General features: G+C 45.1%; 2 protein-coding genes across 2 annotated transcripts in view; both read left to right on the forward strand.

Moving 5' to 3' along the window:
* The window catches only part of CLUL1 (clusterin like 1), a 109,492-nt gene that overhangs the window by 42,178 nt on the left and 54,747 nt on the right, over positions 1 to 12,567 (forward strand). The gene's annotated exons all lie outside the window — the stretch shown is intronic.
* On the forward strand, positions 3,772 to 8,573 carry CETN1 (centrin 1). Its single transcript, XM_082417198.1, has one exon. The coding sequence runs from the start codon at positions 7,816 to 7,818 to the stop codon at positions 8,332 to 8,334; it is 519 nt and encodes a 172-aa protein (XP_082273324.1). The 5' UTR covers positions 3,772 to 7,815; the 3' UTR covers positions 8,335 to 8,573.

A 12,567-nucleotide genomic window follows, 5' to 3' on the forward strand; every position in this document is an offset into this window, starting at 1 on the left:
GCACTGGAGTTGAGCTGAGTACATGGGCTGAGTTCCTTGCCCTGCTGCTTGCTTGCTGTGTGAACAGGAAAATGGCTGAGAATCTCTAACCTCAGGTGCTTCACTGAGAAAATGGCAACAATAAAATGTACCTGTACCTCGCAGGCTTTTTTGAGAAGTGAAACAAGGATACGTATATATAATATTAAAAGTGCTTTGTAAACCATAATGCACTACACTTCATGAACATTTACGGTGGACCAGACATAGTGTTAAACACTTTACACGGATTATCTCATTTAATCACCACTGCAACACTATGAGCTAACTGCTTTTCCACCCCCTTTTCCAGGAATTTGAAGCTTAGCTTGCCCGGGGTCACGTGACTATTAGTGGGCGGGGCTGGCATTGGAAGGTGGTACCCAGGGCTCTGGGCTACTCTCATCACACAGATACCTGTGCACCTGGGCCATATGATCACTCCCTATATGCAGACCACTGACATAATCTAGACAACTTGTCTCAGATTAAAATGTACCCTAGGGACTTCCCTGGTGGCGCAGTGGTTAAGAATCCACCTGCCAATGCAGGGGACATGGGTTCTAGCCCTGGTCTGGGAAGATCCCACAAGCCGCGGAGCAACTAAGCCTGTGCGCCACAACTACTGAGCCTGTGCTCTAGAGCCTGCGAGCTACAACTACTGAGCCCATGTGCCACAACTACTGAAGCCCAGTTGCGGCGAGCGGGGACCACTCTTCATCGCGGTGCATGGGCCTCTCACTGTCACGGCCTCTCTTGTTGCGGAGCACAGGCTCCAGGCGCGCAGACTCAGTAGTTGTGGCTCACGGGCCCAGTTGCTCCGTGGCATGTGGGATCTTCCCAGACCAGGGCTCGAACCCGTGTCCCCTGCATTGGCAGGCAGATTCTCAACCACTGTGCCACCAGGGAAGCCCTGTTCACAGTTTTAAAGCAGAGGAGAGGCTAAATAATGTCTATCACTTTCTTAGGATTCACTAAATATTCACGATTTGATAAAGTCACAAAGAGGTCTGGAGTGAAATATGCATCCTCCTCGCCTTTTTCAACCCAACTTGGTAGATGAGGTTGAAATGTGAGTTTATATCTGAGAGCCAGCTTTCTCCCCTTGCCTCATTCCCATCTGTTATCCTTAAAATATTATTGAAAATGCCTGTGTGAAATTCTTAGAGGATGTGAGAGCTTTAAAATTAACTAAATATAGGCTCCCATTAATGCACTGAAGCCTGAAATCACCCTGGCAGACAAATGTTTTGTATAAGGTGTAACTGAAAACAATACCACGAGTAAACCACCTCTTTTTCATTTTAAGCTTTGTCCCATTCACAGTACTCAGGGCAAAAGAAACCCTGACCTATGCCAAAGGAAAAAAACAAAAGAACATGGATTTCAGATAAGAATGATCCAGAAACCAAAGGAATTTGGAAAGGGCTTTGTAGATGCAAAGTAGCAAATGCAGAACATGAAGGCAAGTAGGGGGGCCAGCAACTCTGGGTGGTGAACCCACCGAGTTTCAATAGACGTTTTCACCAACATCTAAACAAAAAACCTCCACGGGGATGGTCAGTTGCCAACTGGAAAGGATGAGGGAGACATCATCTCCTCCTGCCCAGATTGCACCCCTTTCCTATTTAGAGGCTTCACAGGAGGGAGCTGTAATATGATTATTTGTTGATGAAGGGATTTCTAATTGCTGCTTCAGAGGAGGGTAACATGACTTATTGGTTTCCTTTGATGTTTTGTTTGCTGACACAATTGCTAAACTTTGAAATGCAGTCAAACTGTAATTTAGTTCAGAAGCTTCTTTTTAAATGTATATTGCAGCACAGAACTGATTTTTAGTCGAAATCCACTTCTCAGAATTTTTTGTTAATGCAAATCCTTTCTTCATAAAAGGCATACGTGGGCTTCACTGGTGGCACAGTGGTTAAGAATCCTCCTGCCAATGCAGGGGACATGGATTCGATCCCTGGCCCAGGAAGATTCCACATGCTATGGAGCAACTAAGCTCATGTGCCACAAGTACTGAGCCTGTGCTCTAGAGCCCATGTGCCACAACTACTGAAGCCCGTGAGCCACAACTACTGAAGCCCGTGCTCCGCAATAAGGGAAGCCACCGCAATGAGAAGCCTGCGCAACGCAACGAAGAGTAGGCCCCGCTCACCACAACTAGAGAAAGCCCGCACACAGCAATGAAGACCCAACACAGCCAAAAAAAAAAAAAAAAAGATAAGATAAAAACTTTTAAAAAAAGGCATACGTTTTCTGTACCATCTACTGTCACCTTCATTTGGTTTCCTCAATTCCCAGTGAGTTGAGGAGCAGACTTCTGATAACAGGGCGGTTGTGTCATACGTGCAGGAGGGGTACAGTCCCTGGCTATCCTGCTCCCTCACGGTGCCAAGCACAGGACTCAGGAGTAGCCTCTAGGATCCTACCTGGATCAGCCTCACTGCCAATCACAGGGGCCCTCTATTCCCAAAGGGGTGGTAGTGGAAAAGGCTGCAGGGATATGGCAGGCAAAGTGGGCTCCTCTCCTACCAAGCTGGTTCAGGGGAGAAAATCAAACAGATTATTGCTACATCTGCAGTAGTTCACTTTCCCTATGCGCTGCTCCTATAGCAGGGTCTATACTTCAATAAAGATATTGATGCTGTGGGGATTTCCCTGGCGGTCAAGTGGTTAAGACTCCATGCTGCCAATGCAGGGGGCTTGGGTTCGATCCCCAGTCAGGGAACTAAGATTTCACATGCCTTGTGGTCAAAAGATTAAAAAAAAAAAAAAGAAAGATATTGATGCTGTGCTAAAGGAACTAGGCATGAGTGGGCTTGAGGCCAGAATTCAAGTTTCCCTCTGTCTGTCCTTTTCTCTGAGAAATGTCCGTACTTCTTGAACCCCAGTGACCAATACAAGGACTGGACAAACACCATGCAGCCAACAGGCCAAGTTCTGCCTGACCTGTATTCCACAAGACCTGTTTTCTTGGGCCTGCACAGTTATTATTATTTTTTTTTAATTTGAATTTCAATGTCTTTTAAAAGGGCACAAGCTCTCCAGGTCACTGCTAATCCCTAAATATACCCTTAACATGCAGGTCACTTGGCTAATTCTGTGTCAGTAACACCCCCGTGGGCTTTTGACCTTTCTGCCTCTGGTGAGCAGAAAATTCTCCTTAGTTAACAGAGGACTCAGCTTTTGACACTGAAGTCTCAGGGGCCTTGGATAATGAAAAAGGGTGGATCAAAGAGGAAACCAATAGCTTAGTCTATGAGATATTGTAAGAATCCAACTAAGCCACTCCGGGTCCTCTTAGTTCTGCATTTTCTGTTGTGTGCCTTAACTTGGGGGCCCTCGGCAGACTACTTACAGGGTGGTCAACTTCTGGGTCATAAACCCCATGAGGTTCTGCTTTGAATTTATGTCAACATAGATTGTGTCTTTTCTCAGCTTGTTGCCATCAAAGCAATGCTTAAGTTGGGCTGATTTGGGCTCTGGGAAGAGAGGGCAGCCATTCTTTCAATGGATGCATTTCATTTTGCCCCACCTCTCAAGTTCCAAATGCTCTGGAGATTCATTCATCTTCCTTCTTCTCCTCCTCACACTTTTCCTTCCTTCTTTTTCTTTGACACCCAAATCCAAATGATGTATAAGCGGAGCAGATCTTGGTTGGGTAGGAGTGGGAAACATTGTCCATCTTTATTTTTTTCACTGCAAACTCCACATTAGATCCATGTTTGCTAAAACATACAAAAAGCAATCAAATTTCCTCGATGATCAGTCATTTAAAACTATACTAAGACCAGCAAACTTGCAATGAAGCAGAAAGCAAAATTCACTTGTTAAAAAGACAAAACACAAGATCATAAAGACATTTCATTCTTGCTGTAGGCTTCTTCCAAATGTTTCCCTGGATCCCAAGGGAGTGCTTTACATCTCCTTTGCTATTAGGAGTATCTGGGTGAAAGTTTGAGAAGCAGTGTGAGATTCTGGTAAATTCTTTTCTAAAACACAGTCTGCTTTTGTATCTGAGAGGAGTATTTCTTTATTTCTGGGGTTCGTGGAATGAGAAATTATGTAGTCCTTGGCTGGACACTTAAGTCTGTTCCTGGGCTTGCCAAAAAGGCTTGGGTTGAGTTATTGGACTGGACTTCATATTCCCACTCTGAGACCACCGGGATTGTAAAACTGTTGATGCTGAGTCCATTTCTTGTAAATGGCTCCACATATTCACGAATAAATAGTTTAGTTCTGTTATTGTTGGTTTTGGGGTCACCTCCCCCCCCCACAGTTATCCTGTTTATGCAGAAGTATCAAGCATTGGCATTCTCTCTGTTCTGCATTTGTTGGAAAGTAAATAGGCAACAATAAAGAAATTTTATTATGCATGTTTTCTGCCTTGGGTGACACCTGGAATTTGCTGAATTTGCCGAGAGCAACTTAAATTTTAAAAGGTTCCTGAACCTCACCTTTTTCATGCCATTTGAGTCAGATGGAAAACCAAATAATTAGAATAAGCAAGCTGTGTGGGTCCTTTCTCTTGCTCTCAGCTGACTCCAGACCCTGCTGTGGAATTCTGCACCTCTTCCCCACCCCCCTTCCAGCTGCTAAACTTCCATGACCAGATCTAAACAACTATCTTCCCTCCTCCCCCCATCTCAGATAATCAACAACTGAGTTAGCATATTACCTAGGACATCGTGGTACAAAAAATGTTCAGAGTAGAAAACAAAACAAAACAAAACCACTCCTAACCATTGGTTTATCAGAACATCTCATTTACTTTATGTTGGTCTTCTTCAAACTTGAAAAGTGACTTTAAAGCAATGAAGCCGATTTTCACCAGCATTATATAGACTCTGACTAATGCCAACCAAAAACACTTTGCCCAGACTGCTTCCCACTAACTTGTACCCCGAGGGGATGGGGTGAAGCAGAATTGAAGAACAAATGTAAACAAAAGTCCAGACATACTGCTCTTTCTTTCAGTGACTCACCCCCGAATGGGACCCTGTCTGAGATCCCACAAAATCCTGTTAAATTTTTCTAGGCAAGATGCTTAATTGCTGTTAGGCTTAGGGAAGAAAATCAGTATCATATCTTCCCAGTGATACTGCATTTTGGTAATGATCTCAACTTTTGGAGAAGGCAGCGTGGTATGGTGAACGAAGACTCAGCATCAGACTCAGACCAGCCAAGGTTTAAATCCCAGAGCCACCATTTTTTGGCTGTGCACCAATGGATACGTGACAGGTCCTCCCGGGCCTCTTTTTTTTTTTTTTTTTCATCTGCAAAATGAGAAATGATGACAAGGATTAAATGAGACAGCAGATGAGAGAAGCAAGCCCAGTGCTAGGCACACAATCAATGTAAGCATCCCTTCTTTTTTAAAATCAGATCACAGATTATGAACATAAAGTAACTCCCCACCAAGAGCTGACTCTGGCCGAGGGCGCTGTTTTCTACGAAGGGAGCTCTTGGTGGCCCTTAGTTGTGACTGCTGATTGCACACATCTGGAAACTATGACAACTGTTTTGCTTTGAGCTCAACTTGGCCCAAATATAGCTCTATATAAAGCAGCTTCTATCCCTCAGTTTTTCCCAACACATCATAGCTTGGCATGAATTTGGGCAGAAGAGTGGGTGTCAAAAGAAATGCAAAATATCTGGGAGGAATTCAGATTCAACTAACAATCACCCAGCCCTGTATGGCCCCTGGAGTAGCTCCGTGTAGTAACTGTCCCTGGAGTAGTTCATTCAACACTCACAGGAGCCTAGTACGAAGCTCTATTATTATGCCTACTTTGCAGATGTTTCAGCTGAGTCTGGGAGGTTAAGTGGCTTTCTCAGGGTCACAGAAATAATAAGGTTTGGGATAAGATCCCAGGCTTTTTGACCTGGTTAAGAAAGCAGGAGGATTTGCAGGGTTGGAAGATGGGCAATGGCAGTGTCTACTTGCCAAAGCCTGCTTTGAGTTGACACCATCCACAACAAGTGCCAGGGAGGAGGGTTGTTGGGAGGAATGTCCCAGGTAAGGTACTTTTACCTTTAGAAACCCTGTGCCGAGGCCCTCTGTCCATTATGTCACATATCGACTGGGGCAGGTAGTGAGATCTGGCTAATTAAACATGTCATGTAAACAATATCTTAACAATAACTTTAAAAACAATTTGTAGGGGCTTCCCTGGTGGTTCAGTGGTTAAGAATCTGCCTGCCAATGCAGGGGACAGGGGTTCGACCTCTGGTCTGGGAAGATCCCACATGCCGCGGAACAACTAAGCCAGTGTGCCACAACTACTGAGCCTGCACTCCGGAGCCCGTGAGCCACAACTGTTGAGCCCTCGTGCCACAACTACTGAAGCCCGTGCACTGTGCTCCACAACAAGAGAAGCCACCGCAATGAGAAGCCCGCGCACCGCAACGACGTGTAGCCCCCGCTCGCCACAACTAGAGAAAGCCCACGCGCAGCAGCGAAGACCCAACACAGCCAAAAATAAATAAGTTTATTTTTTAAAAAAGAATGCTACAATTGTCAGTTTTCTGGGGTTTTTTTAACTGTTTAAAGAAATACAGAGCAATTCTTTTTTCTTTTTTACCACCAAAAGCAACAATAGTTTATTTGAATTATTTTTAATTCTTTAGAAAGAAACATTCATTTTTTTATGTGAAGGGAAAACCCTGAAGATGTCCAGCCTTAGGTCAGACAAAAATAGCTGAGTCCTAGCACCTACAGAGCGATTCTAAACACAGTTCCCTTATGGGCTTAACTGATGAATTTGTTCTTTCTTTTCACCTGAAAAGCTTCCATTTTCCTCTTGCCCCTTTGTTCTCAGGAAGCAGTTTTGAGTCCCAACATGCCCTGCATCACCTCCTGCTGTGTCCACTGCGAAGCAGGGCAATCAGAGTGTGGGCTTCAGCACAACCCCAGTTGGATGACAAACAGTGAGAGTAATATGCTGGTAGAGTTTTTAAAATTCCAGAATACCAGAATACAGTACTGCAGCCCCCCTCTCTCCAAATCAAAGCCTACTGAATGAAATGATGACTGCACTCAAGTGCAATTATACTGAGCACATAAAATTGAAACACTGAAAGTAAATCTTACATTCAGATATTGCATTTCATATTTCAGCATATGCCAAATAAGCTAGTGACATTTTTATCATTGTTGAGTATAATGTCAGGAGACAGACTTCTACAAATTTTCTACATAACTCTTTCCATTTTATCTGTTTTCCATTTATGGAGTTGAACACATGGTGTGACTTTTAATATTCTCTCCTCCTGCTTCCTCGCATTTTATGACAAGGGATCAAACTCAATCTTGATTATCCTAAATTTACCCTTAGGTAACCTCAGACCCAGAGGGGTTTTTTTGTTTTGTTTTGTTTGTTTGTTTGTTTTAATTTGTATGGAAAAGGAGAGAGGAAAAACTTCCAAATAACCCTATAAACCTGGTCCTATGGATGCTGGCAGATGCCCTGGAAAGAACAAGTGCCAGCACGTTATAGAAGACCACAGTGGCTGGTGGCTACCAGCTCAGGTCTCTCAGGTCGTGGAAACTCGGTAATAACCGAGGGAACTGTGGGTTTTAACGTATGTCAGATCTCGAAGATGGGGCGGGCTTAGTTGAGCCGGGTCTCCCTGGGGGCGCAGAAGGGAAGCGGTTGGGAATGAATGAGCCGAGGCCCCGAGCCCGCGTTCCTGGCGGTGGCGCCCTAGCTCCAGCGCGGTGACAACAAGCGTTAAGATAACAACCGCCGCCGCCGCCGCCGCCGCCGCCGCCGCCGCCGCCGCCAGAGGATGGCTTCTAGCTTCAAGAAGTCAAACGTGGCCTCCACCAGCCAGAAAAGAAAGGTGGGGCCTAAGCCCGAGCTCACTGAAGATCAGAAGCAAGAAGTCCGCGAAGCGTTTGACCTCTTCGATGCCGACGGCAGCGGCACCATCGACGTGAAGGAGCTGAAGGTGGCCATGAGGGCGCTGGGCTTTGAACCCAGGAAGGAGGAGATGAAGAGGATGACCGCCGAGGTGGACAAGGAAGGCACAGGGAAAGTCAGCTTCAATGACTTCTTGGCCGTGATGACTCAGAAGATGGCCGAGAAAGACACCAAGGAAGAAATCCTGAAGGCTTTCAGGCTCTTTGATGATGATGAAACCGGGAAGATCTCTTTCCAAAACCTAAAGCGCGTGGCCACCGAGTTGGGGGAAAACCTCACTGACGAGGAGCTGCAGGAAATGATTGACGAAGCAGATCAGGATGGAGACGGTGAAGTGAACGAGGAAGAGTTTCTTCGGATCATGAAAAAGACCAGCCTCTATTAAAGTCGGTTTCTCCCGCAAGCATGTGTAGGGAGATTGAGTTGACTTTCTGGGCTCCCTGCTTCTGTTTTGTGAAACCTTGAGGTAGAGGCCAGCACTGTCTCTCCTCTTACCCCCAGTTGGTCTAGATAGTTCTATTTCCAAATCTCTAGCTCAATTACAGAATTTTAAAGATGCTTTTAATGTGAGTTTTGGTTTTTCATTCCCAAGAGCAGACCTGGAGGAGTGTAGGTTGAATCAAAGATCCTGAAACTTCTTTCCATCCACCATTTGCCTTGCATTGGTGGACACCCATTAAACTGAAGACAAGACAGCTTCTTGGGACAAACTGCAAAGCAGTTCCCTTGTCGCTTCTTTGGTAGTCTTATATTATCTTGCTTCATATATTATTCCTTAAATTCAAGTCATTGTTCTCACATGATAAGGTGGAATCACCAGCAGGTCATCCTAGCCATTGGTTTTCACTTAACTGAATACTGGTTTGAAGGGAAACAATGCAGCCATTTATTGGGCTCAGGAAAGGTACTGCTCTAAAGGATAGGCTTGCCTTTGGCTGGTGGTAAATTGTGCTACTTAAACTGTTCTCTGGCTTCGTCACATGCAAATGATGCTTGATTTGTGCGTACATTATCTACTGTGGATTATCGGGGCCACGATGTATTCTTGGGCTACAGAGTAAAAACAGAATTTAATATTGGCCCAAGCAAAGTATGATTTGCTTAAGAGATTAAGCTAACTAATGACTTTGAGTAAATATTTATAAATGTAAGATCTTAGCTTAGGAAGTTGTAAAAAAATATCTATAACACACTTTGAGCTAGTTATCTGTCCTTGGAAAGATAAACTAGTGTTTTAGTTATTAGACGAGTTATACTATAACCTTAGTCATTTTATTATTGCTTTATTACAAGCCACTGTCTACCTTCTAATTCTTAGAACATCTTGGTTCTTGATACTTAATTTCCCCTCCTCTGGTATATAGTTGATGCCAGAATGTCTGGCATATAAGTAGTTCTCTATTTTATAATCCCAAGAAACTATTTGTTGTGGCTTGCGTATGCATTAATACTACTTGTTCTCTGTTATAAATTAAACCTTTCTTGTTTTGAAATAAAATACCTACCCATTTGAACATCTACAAATATGAAGTTAGAGAAAAGTTAAATAATATAACTGTGGGAAGATAATGTAATCTATCTGCTGAGATGGAGGCCTGGACAAATGTTTTGATAATAGGCAACAAAACTAGCAAACAGGCAAGATATTTTGGTCACAACTAAATTAAGTCTTCATACAAAGTCCCATTAAAATAAATGCTGAAATTCTGGAAAATTTTTCACTTGCTTTGCCAGCAGTTTTACCCTTCAGAGGATTGTTAATCCAATCAGGAAAACTACTACTCTGGGTTTAATTCTCATTAACAGGGACTAATTTGTCAAAGCAGCAGTACTAGCTGAAGTGATGGGTATGTGGGCATTTACTGTGAGAAAGGATTTTGCTGAGGCGGCTGGCACAGGGCAAGGGAACTCACCCAGACTGCAAATGCTAACAGTTCAGGTTCAAGGTCTTAGTGTGGATTCAGGTGCAGTTGTAGGGGATACAGGTGCAGCTTGGACCAGCATCAGTCTGAGGGGCCTGATCTGAGGGCAAGGGGAGGAGTGTGGCATTCTGGGAAACAAGAGTTCCTGGCATTCTGATGACCAGAGTCTTGGCCCAAGGATCTACATATGGATCAAGGTAGAAAAAACAGAAACAAAGAAAGTTGGCAGGAACTAGGAGAAAGGGTCAGAGCCTTGGCCAACTGGAACTGGGTTCAGTCTTGGCTCCCGGCCCAGCAGAGGATAGAAGTGAAAACCAGGAACCCAGGCTGAAGCCCAGGAATCAAGCTGCCCAGACGCCATGGGGTCAACTGTGGAGGCTGTAGCCCAGGACTTAAAGGGTTGCTTTAAAGACACAGTCCGTCCTACACACAGGAAGGGGCTCCAGAATATTTCTGAATCCCATTCACTGCTAAGGAAGAACCTCTCAATGGACTACTAGTTTTGCTTCTCAATCGACATGTATTCTGGGAGATGGAGGGTAAATTGGGGCAGGGGAACAACTAGAGCAGACCTAGATTGACATTTGAATTTTAAGAGAAATAAATCATACATGTCTGGCTGGGTCAGACATGTATCCCAGTCTTTACACAAATAGAACACAAAAAGTTCAATGAAAATTTAAAAACACCTTTTTGCAGATGAGTCAACTCAGCTATAAAGGTTGGGAAGAACTAAGAAGTAGTTTTCACTGGGCTATTACAAATGGTCCCAATAAAGAAGCAGGAAGTATACCAAAGAAACTGTGTAGGGAGCTCATTGATAAACTCTTGCTTTCTAATGATAAATGTTAACAGGTGAAAAGCAGAGCATCAGGCCAAGGATAAAAGTATGACAGTCTCAGGGTTGTATTGCTATCAAGGGAGATAATGCCCCAAATGAGCAGAGGACAGTAAAGGAATTTTTTTTTTCCTTAAAGACATCTTAGTTATGTCTAAGATGAGAAGATTGAGGATGGGATAGGTCCAACTCTTTAAATTGTTGCAGGTTGGTTTCCATGGGAAGCAGGCTCTTTGAGTCTTAGGTTTGTGTACAGGAAGTTTATTTGAGTTCTCTGGATCACATGGGTGAGGGGGAAAGAAACCAAGACTGGGCAGAGGGAGAAATTGGGCTATGATATGGTCACTAACAAAGGCCTCAGCTGATCTCATGGGGAGCTCTGGAGCAAGGGTGACCCTGCAGATGACCCAAATTGTGACAAGGAAGTTGGGCCTTTAAAACTTGTCATTGATTGACAGTCACTGAACATGAGCTGTCCCTAGGAAGGGGGTATGACCTTGAGCAAGGTGGCTGTCCTCAGCCAAGGGCAATCAATCTCTGGGAGAGGGAATTCAGTTGCAGACTATTAGCTGTCAAGACTGCCAGCACCTGGGGGATGACTTCAGTTCTGAGGGACAGGCCAGAGGGGAGATCTGGGCAGGGCCCCACGGTGTCCACTACACCCCACACCTTATACCACTTAGATCTACTGGCTGATTCAGGATTCTGATGGATCTTTCTTCCTGGGGGAAAGTTATAAAAGGAAATCTAGAGGGATGAACTGCAGCCTCTGTCACAATAGCTGGTCTCGAGACCACAAGTAGTGCTCATCCTTCTCCCCAACATTGCAGTCTGGGTTCCCCTCACCCTCAGCACCTCTGCTGACATGTGACTTGCCTAGTGGGATGACCCAGGTCCTCATCCCTGAGGAGTCTGGGCCCCTAATCCCCGTGCCCCTCTCAGGCTCTGGCTGCTGCACACATCTCTCTGCCCTCAAAATTGACTACAGGAGCCCCAAGAGACACTCAAGTGTGTCACCTGGGTGCCAAGCATATTGTCCCCATGTTCTGCCCACAGCTCTGCATCCTCCTGATGTCCAGGAGCAGTTACTCATGGTGGTGACACCTTCCCTGGACTGCCATCCTCTCGGCACAAGGAACCCAGCGTAACTGGGTGGTGTGCATAGTTTGACATTTAATGGGACTCTCGCTGTGCCTACTGAGGGGAACATTCCCCCTCTGGGAGCCGAGATCTCTAAATGCACAGGGGCCAGAGTTGTGGGGACGGGCAGCACAAATCAAAGGGTAAATGCTTGTCAGCTGTGGTAAGAATGACTTCCGCCCTTGATTTGCTGGACTCACGTGACACCACTCCATATAATGGCCATCAATTTTGAGTGTGTGCTGCATCCTGGAGGGTGGCAAGGCATCCTCACTGGTTGTGATGCCCAAGCTGGCCCCTCAACAGCATCTCCAACAGGCTTTTCCACTGCTCCATCAGGTCAAAATCTTCTGTGTGTTATTGGACCAGTAGACTCTGGGCCTGAATTCCCACTGTTGCACTTCCTTTCCTATAAAGTGGGTGCCTCGGTCCAATGGAATATTATGTGGGATCCTATGTCAGTAAATACTCAGCTGTGGTCCTGGCTGAAGCTCCACAAGCAAGAAAGGCAAACCCTTGACCAAAATATGTGTCAAGTCCAGTCAAGATGAGTCGCTCATCTTTCCAGGGTGGAAGGGATCCAGTTAGACTACTTGACACCAGGAGGCCTGTTGGCCTCCTTGGGGGATGATGCTGTTCCCACTTGGTGGCCACAGTAACTATATCACCCTTCGTGAATGGGAGTCAGAGCTGCTGGACCCATGCACAGCCTCCAGCT

The sequence above is a fragment of the Balaenoptera physalus genome (assembly GCF_965194825.1).
Source record: "Balaenoptera physalus genome assembly, chromosome: 12".
NCBI classification, from domain to species: Eukaryota; Metazoa; Chordata; class Mammalia; order Artiodactyla; family Balaenopteridae; genus Balaenoptera; species Balaenoptera physalus.

Bases quoted from the DNA above. Each gene is read 5' to 3' on its own strand.
- CETN1 (XM_082417198.1), top strand. From the start codon at position 7,816: ATGGCTTCTAGCTTCAAGAAGTCAAACGTGGCCTCCACCAGCCAGAAA.